This window comes from Hemiscyllium ocellatum, chromosome 12 (genome assembly GCF_020745735.1).
Source record: "Hemiscyllium ocellatum isolate sHemOce1 chromosome 12, sHemOce1.pat.X.cur, whole genome shotgun sequence".
Taxonomy (NCBI): Eukaryota; Metazoa; Chordata; class Chondrichthyes; order Orectolobiformes; family Hemiscylliidae; genus Hemiscyllium; species Hemiscyllium ocellatum.
The window spans coordinates 62,142,110-62,160,161 of NC_083412.1; the positions used below are offsets into that span (position 1 = coordinate 62,142,110).

General features: G+C 39.1%; 1 protein-coding gene across 1 annotated transcript in view; it reads left to right on the top strand.

The window, feature by feature from the left end:
• The window catches only part of LOC132821089 (uncharacterized), a 49,378-nt gene that overhangs the window by 22,452 nt on the left and 8,874 nt on the right, over window positions 1-18,052 (top strand). The window contains exons 8-15 of the mRNA XM_060833608.1: window positions 1,279-1,439; window positions 5,845-5,930; window positions 8,403-8,486; window positions 9,499-9,561; window positions 11,906-11,983; window positions 13,638-13,726; window positions 15,850-15,886; window positions 17,325-17,473. Of these exons, the coding sequence (XP_060689591.1) occupies window positions 1,279-1,439; window positions 5,845-5,930; window positions 8,403-8,486; window positions 9,499-9,561; window positions 11,906-11,983; window positions 13,638-13,726; window positions 15,850-15,886; window positions 17,325-17,473 (747 nt within the window). The remainder of the gene's footprint in view (window positions 1-1,278; window positions 1,440-5,844; window positions 5,931-8,402; window positions 8,487-9,498; window positions 9,562-11,905; window positions 11,984-13,637; window positions 13,727-15,849; window positions 15,887-17,324; window positions 17,474-18,052) is intronic.

Genomic DNA, 18,052 nt, shown 5'->3' on the forward strand with positions numbered 1-18,052 from the left:
AATCTTCACACGTTATTGCAAAACTTCAGGTCAATTAAAATAAAATCTAAAAGCTGTAATGTTAGGCTGTGTTGTTTTCTTAAAGACATATTGCCATTAAAGGTTTTGACATGACACTTCCAGGTACCAGAGGTCTTACTTTTGTTACTTCAAAGATCATCATTGTCATGATACCTCCAAAAATGTTGGGTTTTTTTCCATTTTTAATTTCACAATTGTGATTTTTTAAAATTTTATTGTATTTGAGAAGATACTTGGCTGGCAAAAAGCACGACAATGTGTATAATTTGTAGGGTTTTGCCTTTCAAATATTGATAAAATTGCTCTTTACAGAAGTGCTACATTGTAATGCAGTGGGAGACTGCATAGCAAGAGAAATCAAGTGGCCTTGTAAACTTGTGCGACGTTTTACCATGCTATATATAATTTGTAATCATTTGGCTAAATAGTCACCATGCTCTTGCCAAACCCTGCTGTTTCTCCATCACCCTCCATTTTTTTCCACCCTGATCCCAAAGATCATTGTCTTCTTGATTTGTTGTAATGCCTGAAAAATCAAGTGGTGAATCTGTGTTGCTTGGGTTTGCTCAGAATATTTGCAGACAACTGATGTTTCTGAGTCTGGAGGTTTGTGTCATACTTTGCAGATTACACTACTATCCTGAAGTTTTAGTGCTTGTGAACTAACTCATCTATATAAGGACATGTAACTAGCGAATAAGTGAAATTTTAAAAGGCATCTGAATGGGTATATAAATAGGGAGAGTTTGGAGGGATATGGGCCAGGTGCTGACAGGTGGGACTAGATTGGGTTAGGATACCTGGTCGGCATGGACGAGTTGGACCGAAGGGTCTGTTTCCGTGCTGTACATCTCTATGACTTTGTCATGTTTAATGAATTTAGTTATTAAACAAATTTGATATTGTGCAGTGGGTTATTTCTTTGGAAGTTCATTTTGTTGAAGTCAACTCAACATTAGTGAATAACCCATACCTGTTCATGGTTGGAGATCTGGATTTGATTCCAGATACAGTCCAAATAACCATCCAAGGGTTTCATTTTTCTGTACTGTACAATTGAGCCATTTGGGAATTGCTATAGATCATTTTGCTGTTGAAATTTAAAGGAGATTTCAGATGCTCATTGTTACCCGTTGACTCTTATATTCGAAGCTCCAGTGCAATCACAGTCTTAATGTGTTTGCTATTGCTGAATAACAAAGAGGAGCTCTTTTTGCTAAAGAAAGTTCTTTGCTCACATTATTTATGTCTACATAGGTTCCATTTCATCATCGAGTAGGAACTCTTTATCTTGGTGAAGAGCAAGAAACAGAGGATGCTACAATCACAAGAAAGTTACGGGAGGCTGGAGCAATTATTATTGGTGTATCCAACATGCATGAGCTTGGGTTAGGTGTCACTGGCTGCAACGTCAACAGGTGAAGCAATGATATCCTTAACTTCTATCTTTATTGGTTTTAACTCCATATGGAAAAGGCAGATTATTTTATAATTTTGTTTCCTATGGGCCATATGCTATAATGTCCAGAATCAACAAAAACACTAATCACTCACATATATAGAATGTGATAAAGTGTCTCAATGCACATTACAGGAAGGCAGGCCAGGGCAGATGATCAAAAGCTTCATCAAAGGAGTAGATTTTAAAAGATGAAAAAGAACTTCAGAAGATTAGGGGGAAATTCCAGTGGTTTAGGCCAGGGCAGCTGAAATCATGGCTGCTATATTTTATCAAAAAGTATAATACAATTTTTTTTCACATTACTGACACACACTTTTGAGCATGTTATAAAGTGACTACAGTAAAAAAAAACTGCTTTGTTCCAATGACTCGAGGTGCATTTTTTTACTTTTTTGATAGAAAATAACATTTTCATTTCCAGACGTTTCATCACCCTACTAGGTAACATCTTCAGTGGGCCTCAGGCGAAGCACTACTCAAAATTCATGCTTTCTATCTTTGGGTTGGCGATGTCATTTCCTGTGGTGAAGTCACTTCCTTTTCTCAGGGGGTGGTAGATGGGGTCTAAACTCGATGGGTTTATTGATAGATCTATCAACAAACACATTGAGTTAGTCCCCGTCTACCAACCCCTGAGAAAAGGAACAGGAAGTGACTTCACCACAGGAAATGACATCACCAACCCAAAGAAACCTGAAGATAGAAAGCAGGAATTTTGAGAAGTGCTTCGCCTGAGGCCCACTGAAGATGTTACCTAGTAGGGTGACGGAACGTCTGGAAGTGAACCTTCCAGACAAAGGTTCATCCAAAACCTCAACGTCAGCTACAAATTTTTCAAAACTCCCTATGATATTTTCAAGTTTTGTGGATTATTTGAGTTTTGTTGAATGAAGGTCTGTAGAGAAGATGGCCGATCTTTTTGTCGGCAGTGAAATTGTGCTATAAGTTACTGATTGATTGCATTTTAAATTACACCCCTGTCTATCCTGTCAGCAGGAATTTATTTGCATCAATCAATCAGCAGGGTCAGTATGGAAAGCTCGAGGTGCAGTGTAATTCTGCTGAAGCCCTGGCCCTTTGTTGTGACTGAAAACTTGGCTTTGTGTGTTTCGTCTTCAGTTAGGCCATAATTCCGTAAGACTTAGGGGCTGAAGTTGGCTTTTCAACCCAACAAGTCTGTTCTTCCTTTCAATGAGATCATGGCTAATCTTCAACTCCACTTTCCTGCCTTATCCCCATAACCCTGGATTCCCTTGCTGTTTAAAAATCTGTTAATCTGAGCCTTGATAACTTAACGACTCAACTTTGACAGCCCTCTGCACTAAAGAATTCCATAGATTCACCATCCTCTGAGAGAAAATAATCATTTTCTTCTCTGTCTTGACTGGGCAACTCCTTACTCTGAGATGTGCCCTCTGATCCAAGACTGTTTCCCATTGTGAAACAATCTCTCCACATCTACCTTGTCAAGCCTCTTAAGAATCTTGTATTTTTCAGTAAGCTCTCCTCTCATTCTTCTAAACTCCAATGAGTACAGGCCCAATCTACTTCGCCTCTCCTCGTCAGAAAATCCCTCTACCTGGGATCAGCCCAGTCAACCTTCTCTGAACTGCCTCTAATGTCGGAATGCCTTTCCTCAGATAAAGGAACTAAGATGTTCACTGTGTTCTAACTGAGGTCTGACTAGTGCCGTGTGAAGTAGTTGTATATTCCATTCCTTTTGAAATAAAGGCCAACATTCTATTTACCTTCCTATTACCTACTGAACTTGGATGGTAGCTTTTTGTGATTCATACACAAGATCCCCAAATCCATCTTCACTATAGCTTTTTTGTTTTTGCAGTCTTTACCCATTTACATACGATTCAGTTCCTCTTATTTTCCTGTCATGTTGCAAAACCTCCCATTTTCTCACGTGAAATTCTTCTCACCGTGTTTTTGCCCAGTCACATAATCTGGCTGTATCCCTCTGCAGACCTCAATAACTTTTTAAAAATTAATTCACGGGATGTGAGTGTCACCAGTTAGGCTTGCATCTATTGTCCGTCCACTGCTGGCCTTCAGAAGGTGGTGATGGGCTATCTTCTTGAACTGCTGCTTTGGGATGGGTGCTATCATGATAGTGTTCGGGACAGAGTTCACTGATTTTGATCCAGTGACACTGAATGAATGGCAATTGTATTTCCAAATTGGAAAGGTGTGAGACTGTGAGGGGACTTACTGGTGCTCCCATGTATCTGCTGCACTTTTTCTTCCAGATAGCAGAAGTCATGGGTTTGGAAGGTCTTGCCTAAGAAATCATGATGAATTTCTGCAGTGCATCTTGTAGATGGTACATACTGTTGCCAGTGTGGTAAAGCAGGTGGATGTGGTGCCAATCAAACCGGCTGCTTTGTCCTGGATAGTGTCAAACTTCTTAAATATTGTTGGAGCTGAACCCATCCAGGCAAGTGGGGAGTATTCTATCACATTCCTCACTTGTGCCTTGTGGACAGTAGACAGGCTTTAGGGAGTCAGGCAGTGAGTTACTTGCTGCAGGATTCTTAGCCTCTGACTTGTCCTTGTAGCCACAATGTGTATATGGCTAGTCGAGTTGAATTTCTGATTAATGATATCCCCAAAGATGTTGATAATGGGGGATTCAGTAATGGTAATGCCATTTGAATGTCAAGAGGCATTGGTTACACCCTCTCTTGTCTCATTGCCTGGTGCTTGTGTGACACAACGTGCTTATCTTGTCAGCCCAAACCTGTATATTGTCCAGGTCTTGCTGCACTTGGACAAGGATTGCTTCAGTATCTGAAAAGTTGCAAATGATACTGAATATTCTGCAATCATCAGTGGAAGTTCCCACTTCTGAGCTTATGGAGGAATAATTGTTGATGATGCAGCTGGAGATTATGATGTCAGAATGTTGCTTGGTCAGACTGTATGATAACTCTCAATTTCAGCACTAATCCTCCGAAATGGTTAGTTAGGAGGAATTTGCAGGTCAACAGGGCTAAATTTATCATTTCCATTGCCTAGGTCACCATCCAATGGTTCATCAGATTTCATTCCTTTATTGAGACTTTTACCAGTCAGGTATGACTGAAATGGCTTGATAGGCCATTTCAAATAGCAGCTTTGCATCTGAAGTCAGTTGTTAAACAAGTACAAGTGTTTCCAAGATTTAATTTTGTTGCTGCTCCCCTCTTCTGCAATACACTGAAAAGTCCCCTTCGCTTCTCAAGTACTGTTCACCCCTCCCACATTCCCTTCACTCATAGGAATAAACCCCTCTGGAAGGTGAAAAGAGGTTAGCGATGCTGTTCGAGTGTGGTAAGGTTGGGAACAATTGACATGTTTTAATATGCTTTTTGATTTGCAGAGATGTGCTCCTCCCTGGTTTCTAGGAGAAACCCTCAGTAAATATGTAAATAACCAGTTTAAGTGTTAGGCAAACTGTCCAAGTGGGTCCCTGCAGATCAATTTGCTGAGACGTGTGAAGGCATTTCTAGCGGCTTGTTCCAGCATGACTGACTCCTTGGTGCTTTCGGTGCCTTTGCAGCCCTTGAGATATTTGAACATTCAAATCAGTTAGTTAGAAAATCTAAGCAGGAGTAGATTCTCAGTCCATAGCAGTGTTTAAGTGGAAAGTGGATAAACATTTGAATATTTCCTTTTTGTCATACGGGTATATGGACATGACAGAGCAAAACAGGGACAAGAACTAGTACTGCAATGAGATCTATATCAGCATGATGATAAGAGCACAACCTGTAATGTTTGAAGCCTAAAATGGAAACATGACTTCTCCCCTTCCTGATGTGTTGTGATCCTCAGGTTAAACCACCAACAGTCATCTCTCTCTAATGAGAGAGCAGCCTCATTGTCTACTGGGACTATGGTGACTTTACCTGTTCCTCTAACTGTCTGGTATCAGGTTATAAAGTGAATCTTGTTTTTTGAAAACCACTTATTGAAGAATGTAGAAATAATTACGTTTTCTGGTAGTAACATCTGTTTATATTGAAGGAAGAGCTCACAGAGCTAGTTGTAGAGGTAATGAGCTGATTACATCTGCATTTAAAGGAAGCTAAGTAAATATAATTGCCTGATAAAATTTGGCAGTCATATTGGACTTGCGGGATTAACTGTGTTTATCTTATCCATAGCTTCAGCAGGAGCTGCTGAGTTTCCCCAGCACTTTCTGCTTTTAATACATTCTAAATCAGCAGATTTATAGAATTAGGAAGATCTGTATTGGAAGATAACAGCATGAAACCTAGCAAAGAGTGTATTTGTGAGAAAATGGAATTGCACATTAAAGTGGTCTGCTACTAGGAAGCATTTTATGGCAAACTCTCCTGTCATTACAGATTCCATGGCGTTCCCAGAAATCCTTACAATCTTCGCTGTTTTACTGGAGGGAGCTCCAGCGGTTCAGGGGCAGCTGTAGCATCTGGTAAGAATTTAAATCTTTCAAGAATATGGCACTGTCTGGCAGAGGGTAGATTAGCTCCATTGGCTGTATGGCCATTTTGCAGTGGAGAATGACATCAACAGTATGGGTTCAATTCCTGTACTAGCTGAAATGCCATGTAGCTCCTACCTTCTCGACTTCTCCCCTTCCTGATGTGTTGTGATCCTCAGGTTAAACCACCAACAGTCATCTCTCTCTAATGAGAGAGCAGCCTCATTGTCTACTGGGACTATGGTGACTTTACCTGTTCCTCTAACTGTCTGGTATCAGGTTATAAAGTGAATCTTGTTTTTTGAAAACCACTTATTGAAGAATGTAGAAATAATTACGTTTTCTGGTAGTAACATCTGTTTATATTGAAGGAAGAGCTCACAGAGCTAGTTGTAGAGGTAATGAGCTGATTACATCTGCATTTAAAGGAAGCTAAGTAAATATAATTGCCTGGAAGTTCTATGGGCTTTTTGACTGCAAGCTGCTGGCATTCTCCCTTTGGCACTGAGACTAACTTCAGGATTTACTACAGATATATAATGAAGTAGAAATCCTGCAGTTGTCATGTGAGAGTCACAACCCCCTCAAAACCTAACAAGTACCAGCAATTAATAAAATTAGCTAATCTGGTTAGAACTTGCTCTTTCATATCTTGAATCACCATTAGAACATTCCCCCAAACAAAAGTTATGCTTTGTCCAATGAAGTGCAACTGAGTCTTTGATGTTGATCTGGGTGACAACTATTGTTCAGCACCTGATTTGGCACAGAGCATCATTTTATTTTTGCGGAATGCTGTTAAATGACTCCACTATGATTAATTACTAAATTTTTAAAAAATTACATGTTAAAAAATCATTCATGATATTTCAACTTTTTCCCTTCACTTTGTAAATGTGATTTGATTTTGGTGCTTTCCATTTCCTTGTTGGAATTCTGGGAGAATGCTGAAAGAATTTTCTTTTCATGTGATTTGCTGTTTGAGCAGCTTGTTGACATCATTTGCAGTTTCACATTGGGAGATTCATTGAACTAAAGTCCAGTCCATTCTACATTAAGAAAGTTGATCGTTTCATCCCTGGATCTCTTAATCTTTCAATGCAACTTTCTTCATCAGTGGCAAATGGCCTTAATTCATGGTGACTACCACAAATTCAGGTACCTTGGTTATCGAGAACACATGGAGCTCCTGGAAAATATGTGAATTGTTCAGTTAGCTATAGCTAGTACAGATCAGAAGGAACCAGAAAACGGCAAAATATATGCCGACACACATAAAGGTACTGCCATCCCTCCAGTTCAGTTTGGTTACAGTGAAGAATTGCTTGAAAGCCAAATGTGTACTTTATTGTTCCTCCTCTGTCTTCCTAATGTCTTTGCAACTATTTATGCTGGGTGCTGTCCAATACTTAGCAAGTGACAACACTTGTCAGAGGTTGTAGGAGTGTAACCAACCCAGTTCTGCACTGACCTGATATTCCAGAATGCATTACCTAATGGCAATTAAGAGCAGCGACCTTGGCTGAACTTTCACCTTTATAATTAACAAGTCTTAAAATTATTTGGAGCATCCCATCACCATCCAGATAAACTAGTTCACCATGTACAGGACAAACTTGAGATTTGTCTAGTCTGTTGTTATGGACTAGGCCAGACCACTCAAAACATTCTTGAGCAGGCAGCCCAGATCATAAGTTTGCAATTTGGTGCAGTAAGTGTACAGTGAAAATTACCTGGAGTGAGCTAGCTAGGTTGACTACCAGGTTTTAAAACAGACAAAGATTTATTCACAAAATTACACAATGAAACATGAAGGACAGAATAAAGAACCTCTACAGAACTCAGTCTATCCAAACTAGATTTAATTATGCTGTTCCAAATATACACAACTGTCCCATCAATCACCCTCTTGAAAAACAGTATAAATGGAATAAATGCTTACAGTTTGAAGTTAGAAGAGCAGGAGGAAAGAGAGTGTTTCCACATTGCGCTCTGTTGAACTCCCAACTACTTCTGGACTGAACTGTTCAGCTAGAGAGCTGACCACTCCCCTTTTCATTATACAGGTCACTTCTAAAACTTGACTTCTTTGGCCCGAAGTCTCATCTGATTACATATAAATAAAAAGGCCTCTCAATACCCTTTAATCTCTGTACCAGATCAGTCTAATCGGCACTGGGAGCATTTACGACTCCTCTGTGAAAAACCAAGGAGACAGTATCCTTGAGAAAAGGAACAGCTTTTAGAAAAAAGGAACCAACTTTGTGACACTGTAGCTTAGCTACTTGCCCGTGTAATTGCTGAACTATCAGAAGTCCTTGTCTGGATATCCTGAATTAAAATATATTATCTAGAAGGAAAAGACTGTGTAAATAACTAAATTATTTATTATTGGTGCTCTGTTATAATTCTACACTATAATTTTTAACGGTGGATTTAACCGTAGTAACATTTTCCTTGAAGGTCTTTGCCCGTTGGCAATTGGGAGCGATGGAGGAGGGTCTGTAAGAATTCCAGCAGCATTCTGTGGTGCGGTGGGATTGAAAGGTAGTTTTATTTTGATAAACATTTTTGCGAAGCAAAGTTTTTTGCAATGTTTGAGAACCAGTGTTGAGCCTGACTTCTGCTTTTTGTAGGTCTTTGTGCATTTACTTGCCAGTTTAGATCAGAGTTCCTTTATGGAGATGACTCAGATAATTGACATCTATGTTGCAGGTTAAAATCTGATGGTAAAAACTGCAGACACCCTAAAATACTTGGAGGAATTCTGTCTGCTTTGCTCTAGAACTAGGTCATGTGAAATTACCTCGTAGTCTGTTGAGTAATAATTCTCTAGAACAAGCGATTTTGGTTAATGTCATAGGATAAAAATGCAAACTTTCTGGTACAGGAAGCAATCCACCTAGTACCAGCTCACTCCCAATTCAAGTTGTGGGAAGCAGGTTGCTCTATTAAATGTGATGGTGGGAGTGCTGTCGTTTTAGTAATCATTTTGTTTTTAACCACATGCAACTGGAATTTGGAAAACAGAGATGTTTAAAAGATGTGAAGGTGCTAAAGTAAGTCCCTTTGAACTAGGAAGAACATGCTGCCAAGATCTAGCTCCAATTTTCCTGGAGTTCAGTCTGCTACTCCTCCAATTATCTGAATCTCTCATTCTTCAGGTCTGTAAGCCAATGTCTTGACTGACTGACCTCCCAGGCTGTTGGTCAAGCAGACTGTGAAAATGAAACCTACCACTTTGTTCAGAGAGAGGCCTTTTTTTCTGGTTTCCTTACTCACAGCTGTAGCCCAAATCTCCCACTCTCTCATTGTGCTAAAATTCAGGCCATTCACTCCACAGCTACAAAAATGGGCTGTAAAAGGATCGTTTCTTACATTGTCCTCCCAGTGAGGCTCCTTGCACAGTATAATTTTGGGCATATGTACTATGTGTAAATGGTCAGAAAATTATGGACTTTGGCTGTGGAACATCTGATGTCACATGGTCTGGATATTTGTCAGTTTAATTATTGCTAGACACAAAGTCTGTTAACTTGTTTGTTTCTATTTCTTTCAGTTACCTTTGGTCGAATCAGCACCATTGGGTCATATCCTCTTTCCTACTCTACTGTCAGTTTGGGTAAGACAAGATTTTGCTGCGCTTCATTAAGTAACATACACAATTTCCTGTCCCATTTTATTGATCTGCAAGCGATATATGTAACTTATATAAAAAGCTGGTAAACGCCAAGCCGCCTTCAATAACGCCTCCCAAATCAGCAACCTCTACCACATAGAAGCCCAAGGGCAGCAGACATATGGGAGCCCAACCACCTGCAAGTTCCCTTCAAATCACCAACTGTCCTGACTTAGCACTGTATTTTGTTCCTTGTTTGTTCAAAATCCTGGAAATTTCTTTGTAATAGCACTGTGTGTGTACCTACACCAGATGGACTGTAATGGTTCAAAATAGCAAATCTTGATGGCTGGGCAACAAATGCTGTGTTTTACATTGATTCCAGTATTCCACGAAATAATGTCTTCAAAAATCAATGCATTCTATAAATACCGATTATGGTTGAAGTTTACTGCTTTGAGTGCTAAACAAGGTCTAAGTTTTCAAAGAATTTAAGTGATGTTGTGCTTCCAGATTCCTACTACAATACAATACAAAAATGATAATGCAAGATTTACCTGGTCTATCATATATAAATTCACTTGAGTCATAGAGTCATAAGGATGTACAACACAGAAACAGACCCTTTGGTCCAACACGTCCATGCCGACCAGATATCCCAACCCAATTTGTCCCACTTGCCAGCACCTTGCCCATATCCCTCCAAACCTTTCCTATTCATATACCCATCCAGATGCCTTTTAAATGTTGTAATGGTACTAGCCTCCACCACTTCCTCTGGCAGCTCAGTCCATACACGTACCACCCTCTGGGTGAAAAAGTTGCCCCTTAGGTCCCGCTTATATCTTTCCTCTCTCACCCTAAACCTATGCCCTCAAGTTCTGGACTCCTCCACCCCAGGGAAAAGACTTTGTCTGTTTATCCTATCCATGCCCCTCATGATTTTGTAAACCTCTATAATGTCATCCCTTAGCCTCCGACGCTGCAGGGAAAACAGCCCTAGCCTATTCAACCTCTCCCTATAGCTCAAATCCTCCAACCCTGGCAACATCTTTGTAAATCTTTTCTGAACCCTTTCAAGCTTCACAACATCTTCCCAATAAGGAGACCAGAATTGCACGCAATATTCCAACAGTGGCCTAACAAATGTCCTGTAAGCTGCAACATGACCTCCCAACTCCTGTACTCAATACTCTGACCATTAAAGGAAAGCATACCAAACGCCTTCTTCACTCCCCTATCTACCTGTGACTCCACTTTCAAGGAGCTATGACCCTGCACTCCAAGGTCCCTTTGTTCATCAACACTCCCTAGGACCTTACCATTAAATGTATAAGTCCTGCTAAGATTTGCTTTCCCAAAATGCAGCACCTCACATTTATCTAAATTAAACTCCATCTGCCACTTCTCAGCCCCGTTGGCTCATCTGATCAAGATTCTGTTGTAATCTGAGGTAACCCTCTTCACTGTCCACTATATCTCCAATTTTGGTGTCATCTGCAAACTTACCAACTATACCTCCTATGCTCACACCAAAATCATTTATATAAATGATGAAAAATAGTGGACCCAGCACCGATCCTTGTGGCACTCCACTGGTCACAAGCCTCCAGTCTAACAAACAACCCTGTCACCACCACCCTCTGTTTTCTACCTTTTGACCTAGTTCTATATCGAAATAGTGAGTTCTCCCTGTATTCCATGAGATCTAACCTTGCTCACCATTCTCCCATGGGGAACTTTGTTGAATGCCTTACTGAAATCCATATAGATCACATCTACCACTCTGCCCTCATCAATCCTCTTTGTTACTTCTTCAAAAAACTCGATTGAGTTTGTGAGATATGATTTCCTATGCATAAAGCCATGTTGACTATCCCTAATCAGTCCTTGCCTTTCCAAATGCATGTACATCCTGTCCATCAGAAGAAACTACTGTGTAAAACCGCAATATTCAATCGAGTCACTTTCCAGTTTATCTAACTTTGTTTTCCAAAAGCTGGGGATCTTTTCTACTCACTTGTTAAAGGGGTTAGTCTCTCATTAGAAAGGGTTATAACTGGTGGTGGTTCAATCTGACGGTCACCGAGGAGGGGAGAGGTGGAGAAGGAGAATCCTTCATGGTAACATCAATTGGTGCAGGAATTGAAACCATACTGTTGGGATCACTCTGCCCAACCAACTGAGCTAACTGACCCCTCATATATGATAACGGTGCAGAAAATTGTAACAAAATAGCTGAAACTCCACTCTTATTCATTTGTCTCTGGAGTTAGTAGAAATGAGCTGTTTAACTTTGTATTCAACAAAGCTGAATATTCTGAATAATACTTGTTTGTGTTGGCAGGTCCAATTTGTACATCTGTAAAAGATGCAGCTATATCTTATGCAATTCTGGCAGGTCCAGATCCTGATTATCCATATGGTACGTTTTGTAATATATTGGCAGCAATTTTTACATATATAGATCTTGAATAATTGTTGGCATCAGTAACTATGATTCAATGAACAAAGAATGAGATTATTTTACATCCGAGAAAGATGCAGTTAGTACAATTGTAATATTTTTTATCAAAAGCATTGGTCTTTTCTGTGGAGGAGATGATCATTATATCTTCCAGGATGGGAGCCTAATAAGGGAGGCCATTTGACTTGGGTACATATTAACTAACTTTAAGTAGACCTTAATTAACTTAGAGACATGGTGTTTCATATTTTAGAGAAGTGTACACTTATCTAAATTTCCTCCTTCTACACTGGAGGGATCTGATTTTAAGTTTTTAAAGCAAGGAAATGATCATAGTCCCAAGATGGCTATTTATGTTAAGTAAACTGGAAAGGACAAGGGAGCAAAAAAATATAGTGATGTTGAAACATTCTCCTCCTTCAAAAGTTACCGACATCTGGAATAGATTGCTGGAACATGTAGTCAATGGGATTTGCTGCTAATGTTTAGCAAGGAACTAAAGTGTAGCCTCCGTATGATGGGAGGTTTTGCATTAATATGTGTACCTCGGTTGCTATTGTTTCCTGGAACAGGCCTAACTGCCCTTAGCAGTCAAAGCTGGATTTTTCAGAATTTTTTCTCAATCTAAACTAAGGAAATTATTTCTTCTTTCTGTGCCCTTCCCAGAAGAGATTGGGTAATAAGTGTGTAGAAGTAGCACCATTACAGTATGGTAACATATGAGTAACTTGTTGTTTGTTTCTGTACATTTTAAAGGTACTTCCAGCTGTTTTGGAAAAATTATGTAAAATTCAAGCCTAAAGTTTAATGAACATTTTGTAAAACAGATTCAGACCTTGTGCATTGCCATTTTTCTGGTATGAAGAAATAAAGGCTTTTTGCGTGTATGTTTTAAAGCCAGAGGAGATCGTGAAGGCTCATTTGCACACTATAGCAATGCATACTGCTGAAGAATGAGAAACTCGAGAGTTGTTGTCTGTACTTGACAGTGTAAGCAATACTCTGAGAGAAGTGCACATGTTTCATTTCTTGGCTGTTGGTGATTCAAATTCCAGGCTGACAGAATAAAGTAATGTTAAATTTATTTCCACAATCTCCCTTCACAGCTTCAAAAAATACTCTGGCTTGAGTTGAGTCACCTTTTGTGCCTCTGCGTATTTTCGCTGCAAGTTAACTGAATGTTTGCTTTAGATTTTATTGCTTTTCATCTGGCATGTGAAATTTGGTTTTAACGATAGGTTAAATAATGCTACAAATTTACAAGATGTAGAAATGTAATGTTTTGAAAATCTCTGCCAATGCAAAGGAAAGCTCAAATCTGTTGGAATAATCTGCGAGAAAACTCTTGTAAATGATTTCCCAGACTGCAAAACTAGTGACGTTAACTTTCTCAAAACATTGCTCACTTTTAACGAGAGGCATTATAAAAATGGCTAATTCTATTTGTAGAGAAGTTACTATTTTTAAAAAATGTCGTCTGGTGTTCCAAGATTGTTCTGTTTCACCTGCCTGGTCCAAATGCAAATGTTACTTTCAAATCGATAATACTCTTGGTGACTGTCGCAGAGCAGGTGGAATATAAGTTGGTGTCATATTCCTATTCCTCTTTTAGGTCTTCATCAACCTGCAGTAAATTTCCATAATATTGGAAGTCCTGATCTGAAGAACATAAGAATTGGGATAGATTGGAAGTTCTTCAAGGTAAAGCCAAGCCTGGTCTGTGACAGAATGAGGTTGTATGGAAATGTAAATCTATATGCAAAAATGTGCACAATGATAGTTAGTCAAGGCAATACTTTCATATACCATTTTAACTTGCTGGTGATTCCCCTGTCAAGGAGGATGTGACTATGCAAGTATCTGAATATTTCATCTGCCATAGAGAGGGCAGCAGAGCCTCTCAAGTTGCTAAATCTTATGAGTGGTGGGGCGAGGAGGGAAGGAATCATTTAAAGGGCTCATTTATTACACATATTGAGATCTTGAAGATGCATCAGGAAAGCTAAACATAATTTTAGTCAGTCTCTGAACTGCTTGGTTGGTGGGATAATGCACTGGGCGGAATTCCAGCCAGGTCTCAAAAGTGGCACATGATGAATGAAGTGTCTTTCTTTGCAAGAAATGAATATCAAGGGGAAGACACACAAGTCATAAGCTCTGAGAGTTGGGGTTCTCCTACAGTTTGCCACTTCACCATCTTGACTGGAATCAAGCTGCAATTCCTCCATCTCCAGCTCTGGGACCTAAAGGTTTGCAGCATCTGTATTTTCAGATTCCTGTTGTTGGAGAGGCATTTTAAAGAGGAGTCTGAGTCCCGGTTTCACTAGTGCAAATCAATCTTTATTGATCTCCTTTACCAAAAGCATGGGAGAGACCAGAGAGAGCTCTGTATCTGGCTTTCCCATGTTTAAGAGTTGCCCTCTTAATTAAAGCTCAAGATTGGAAGTCAGTTACAATAAAGTACAGGATATTTATACACACTACATTACAATGGTTAAATGCAACATTGACATGTATACTTGCCACATCCCCAGTAACCTACACATCCAATTCTGTGAATACGCAATCAATGATGCACATCTTCATGTTCAACCTTTGGGCCTCCCATTAGCTTGTGATGTTTGCCAGACCTCCTATCTCCTGTCCTTGGGCTGTTATGATTATTGACCACATTCTAACATAGATTATTATTGCCCTTCCTGGACAATTGCCAGCTGCATCGCATACTTGCTTATTACTTTTCAAATTTGGTCATGCAATTCATATTCTTTGCTGATCTTAGTACAGAACATTAAAAAGGATGCTAATTTCTAAAAATTGTTATAATATTTGTAATATCAGCTCTAATATAAAGTTATACATAGTTAAAGCTAATACTATAATTCTGTGACAAAGCTAGGAGAAAGTAAGGACTGCAGATGCTGGAGATCAGAGTAGAGAGTGTGACGCTGGAAAAGCACAGCAGATCAGGTAGCGTCCAAGGAGCAGGCGAATCAATGTTTATCAGGATTTCTGATGAAGGGCTTATGCCCGAAATGTCGATTCTTCTGCTCCTCGGATGCTGCCTGACCTGCCGTGCTTTCCCAGCAGCACTACTCTGTCGACTCTGTGACAAAGCTAACAATTTTGGGAGTAGCTTCCCTCTTATCTGACTTGCGAAGCAGCAGTTGTTATTATCTTGAAATCATAGTGACCCTGTTTCAAAATTGTTTCTGCTCCCATTGCTACATTATTTGTCTTCTGGTACTCTATGGGGTTACCTTGTTTATTCCTTTTCGTTGTTCTAATTTTCTTGCTGACAGAGAAGTTTCTTCAAGGATATTCATCAAAACTAGTCTCTGCATCCAAGGCTAACCCCCTTCAGAAATTTAACTCACCAATGTCTAATAAATTTAAATTTCCATTCTTGAATGAATATGTGTCTATTCTAATATCTAATTATATTTACTTTATAAAACCTCGTCTCAGGTCAGTCAAAGTTTCCCTTTCTATTTAATTTAAAAATCAGAAATCTCAAAACAGATGGTCTACATCTGAGCTGCCTTATCAGAGTGTTATTGTTTGCATTCTAGTCCTATCTCACTAAGACTCAGAGACATTTTGTTGTCTGTCTGTGATGACCATGATTTGACCAATATGAAATGCTACACCAGCTAAAGTTTCCTTTTGATTGTGTCAGTTTAAAAGAAAACTCCTAATAACCATTTTGTCATATTCAGCCATGGGCAACTCACGACACTGTTTTCCTGTCATTATGATTAATGGTTTTGCTCCTTGAAATTCTGTGCTGTTCTAAATTTCCACCTTGTCTTGAATTTTAACAGGATTGTGATACTGAAGTCTTGGATGTTTGTCAGGAAGGTATGGATACTGAAAATTGCCTTTCTAAGTTTTTTACCGTGTATAATAGGGCTGAAAATCAACAGGAGAGCTTCTGCCAATTATCTACCAGGACATCCTAGACCCCAATAGACTGGAAGAGTTTTAGCTTATAGTATTGCAAGCTAATCTGCTACCTTTAGACGGGTGAGGAGAGAGAAGAGAATCTAGCACAGGAGAGTGGAGGGATAAACCCCTGTTGCTATCCATTTAATTTTTAATGAACAGAAAATCACAGCCTGTACCTGAGAGATTTCCTGATCTGTGTTTCTTGGCAAAAAAAATTGCGAAGAGCAGAGCACTGGAAAGTTCACCTTTTTAATATAAGAGCCCTTTCAGAGTCAGATTCTGGGCAACTGTACGATGTCCCTACTGAGTTTGATAGCAGTGTCAGTGCAAACTTCACTCCAGTTTCAGTGTGTTAGTAATCCAGTTTTACAACAGTGGCTTCCTAAATGGTCAATTCTTATTTGCAGCCATTCACAACCCAGCAAAAGGAAGAAAAAGAAGAAAATTCCTCCAAGTGGTTAATAGCCCAATTAAATTTCATTGACAGAGAAGCAATTTAGCTTCTTGCTTCGTATATGGATGTAGAGTTTTATGAGAAAACAAAATAAATTGAAGAGATTAAATTAGGAACACAGTAAAATGCTTTTTTTAAAAATAGTATAATCAAGAAAGTCTTTAAGTATTTGGAACGTTTCTCTTGGGAGTAAAGAACTTGAGTATTCCTTAAAAGATACCTTTTATTACCTTGCACTAATCAAGGGTATGAATGTAAGAGAACAGCATTTTTAGATTTGTGTGTGAGGGACGTGCTGATTGTGATTGGTAGAAATGTTGTGATGGAAAATGCAACAGTGAGATAATAACTAACATTTAATTACCAAACTTTGTTTAAGTTTAAAGTAGACAGGTTGACTTTGGCCAAGGTATTGACCTGAAAACTTGCCTCTACCAATTGCCAATCAATCGGCATGCTGTTTGTATACAGCATGAAAACGTTGTTCCTCTTTGCATTGGTATTTTTGAGAGTGTCCTGATGAGTGACAGATGAAAATGTTTGACAAAATTGTTTTCAATTCTAATCAACTTTTAGTGCTAAACAATAAAAATTCAAAATTCAGTCAGATGTACCATCCTGAACTGACGTTTGATATATCACCTAGGCTGCATTTGGATGCTTTTCAGCAATATAGTATTCGTGAAAGGGAGAAGAGGAATGTAAACACTGTCATTGCCACCTGTACCATTGTAGCATATGCTAACTGTGAGAGACCTCTCACCATGTAACATCCCATTGTCGTGCAGAGGAATTGAAACCGATATTTTAAAATGGGAGCTAAAAGCATAAAGTATAAATTTAACGATTTCACTATTTTTGGATTCAACATTGTTAGTTTTTATCCCTTCTGTGTAGCGGTGCAGTACCTAAAAGGTTTTGGTGCAACACTGGTAGACCTACACATCCCAGAACTGGAGGAGATAAAAGTTTCCCACACTATTTGCATACTGAGTGAGATACAGCAGGCCTTGCACCTGGATTTTAATACTCAATACAACAAGATGGTAAGGAAATAATTGGATTTGGGTGCGAACAAGCCAAAAGCTTACATTAAGTGAAAAGAGATGCACTTCATTTCTTAATTCACACTACTGATTAATTCATCTGATTTACAAACTTAGAAATTAGGAGCAGAATTAGACCATTTAGTCTTTCAAACCTGCTCTGGCATTCAGTAAGATCCTGACTGATCTGTTTGCTTTCTAAATTCCTTATTCCCATTGACCCTTGTTAACCTTAGATAAATTCTTGTTAGGCAAGAGAATCTGTCTTCACCTTAAAAATATTCGATGACCCCACATCCAGCACCTTCTAAAGCAGAGAGTTCTAAAGTCACACTGTCCTCTGAATGAAAATGTTTCACCTCATCTCTTTCTGGAAAGGGTGACCAATCCCTAACTTTAAGCAGTGCCTCAGAAATAACTCTTTCCACACCACCCTGTTAAATACATTCAGGATATTATAAACTTCAATTAAGTCACCTGTAATTCTTCTAAACTCCAATGAAATCAAGCCTAGCCTGTCAAATCTCTAATAATAACATGACTGATTCATTCAGGAATCAACTTTGTACACCACCTCTA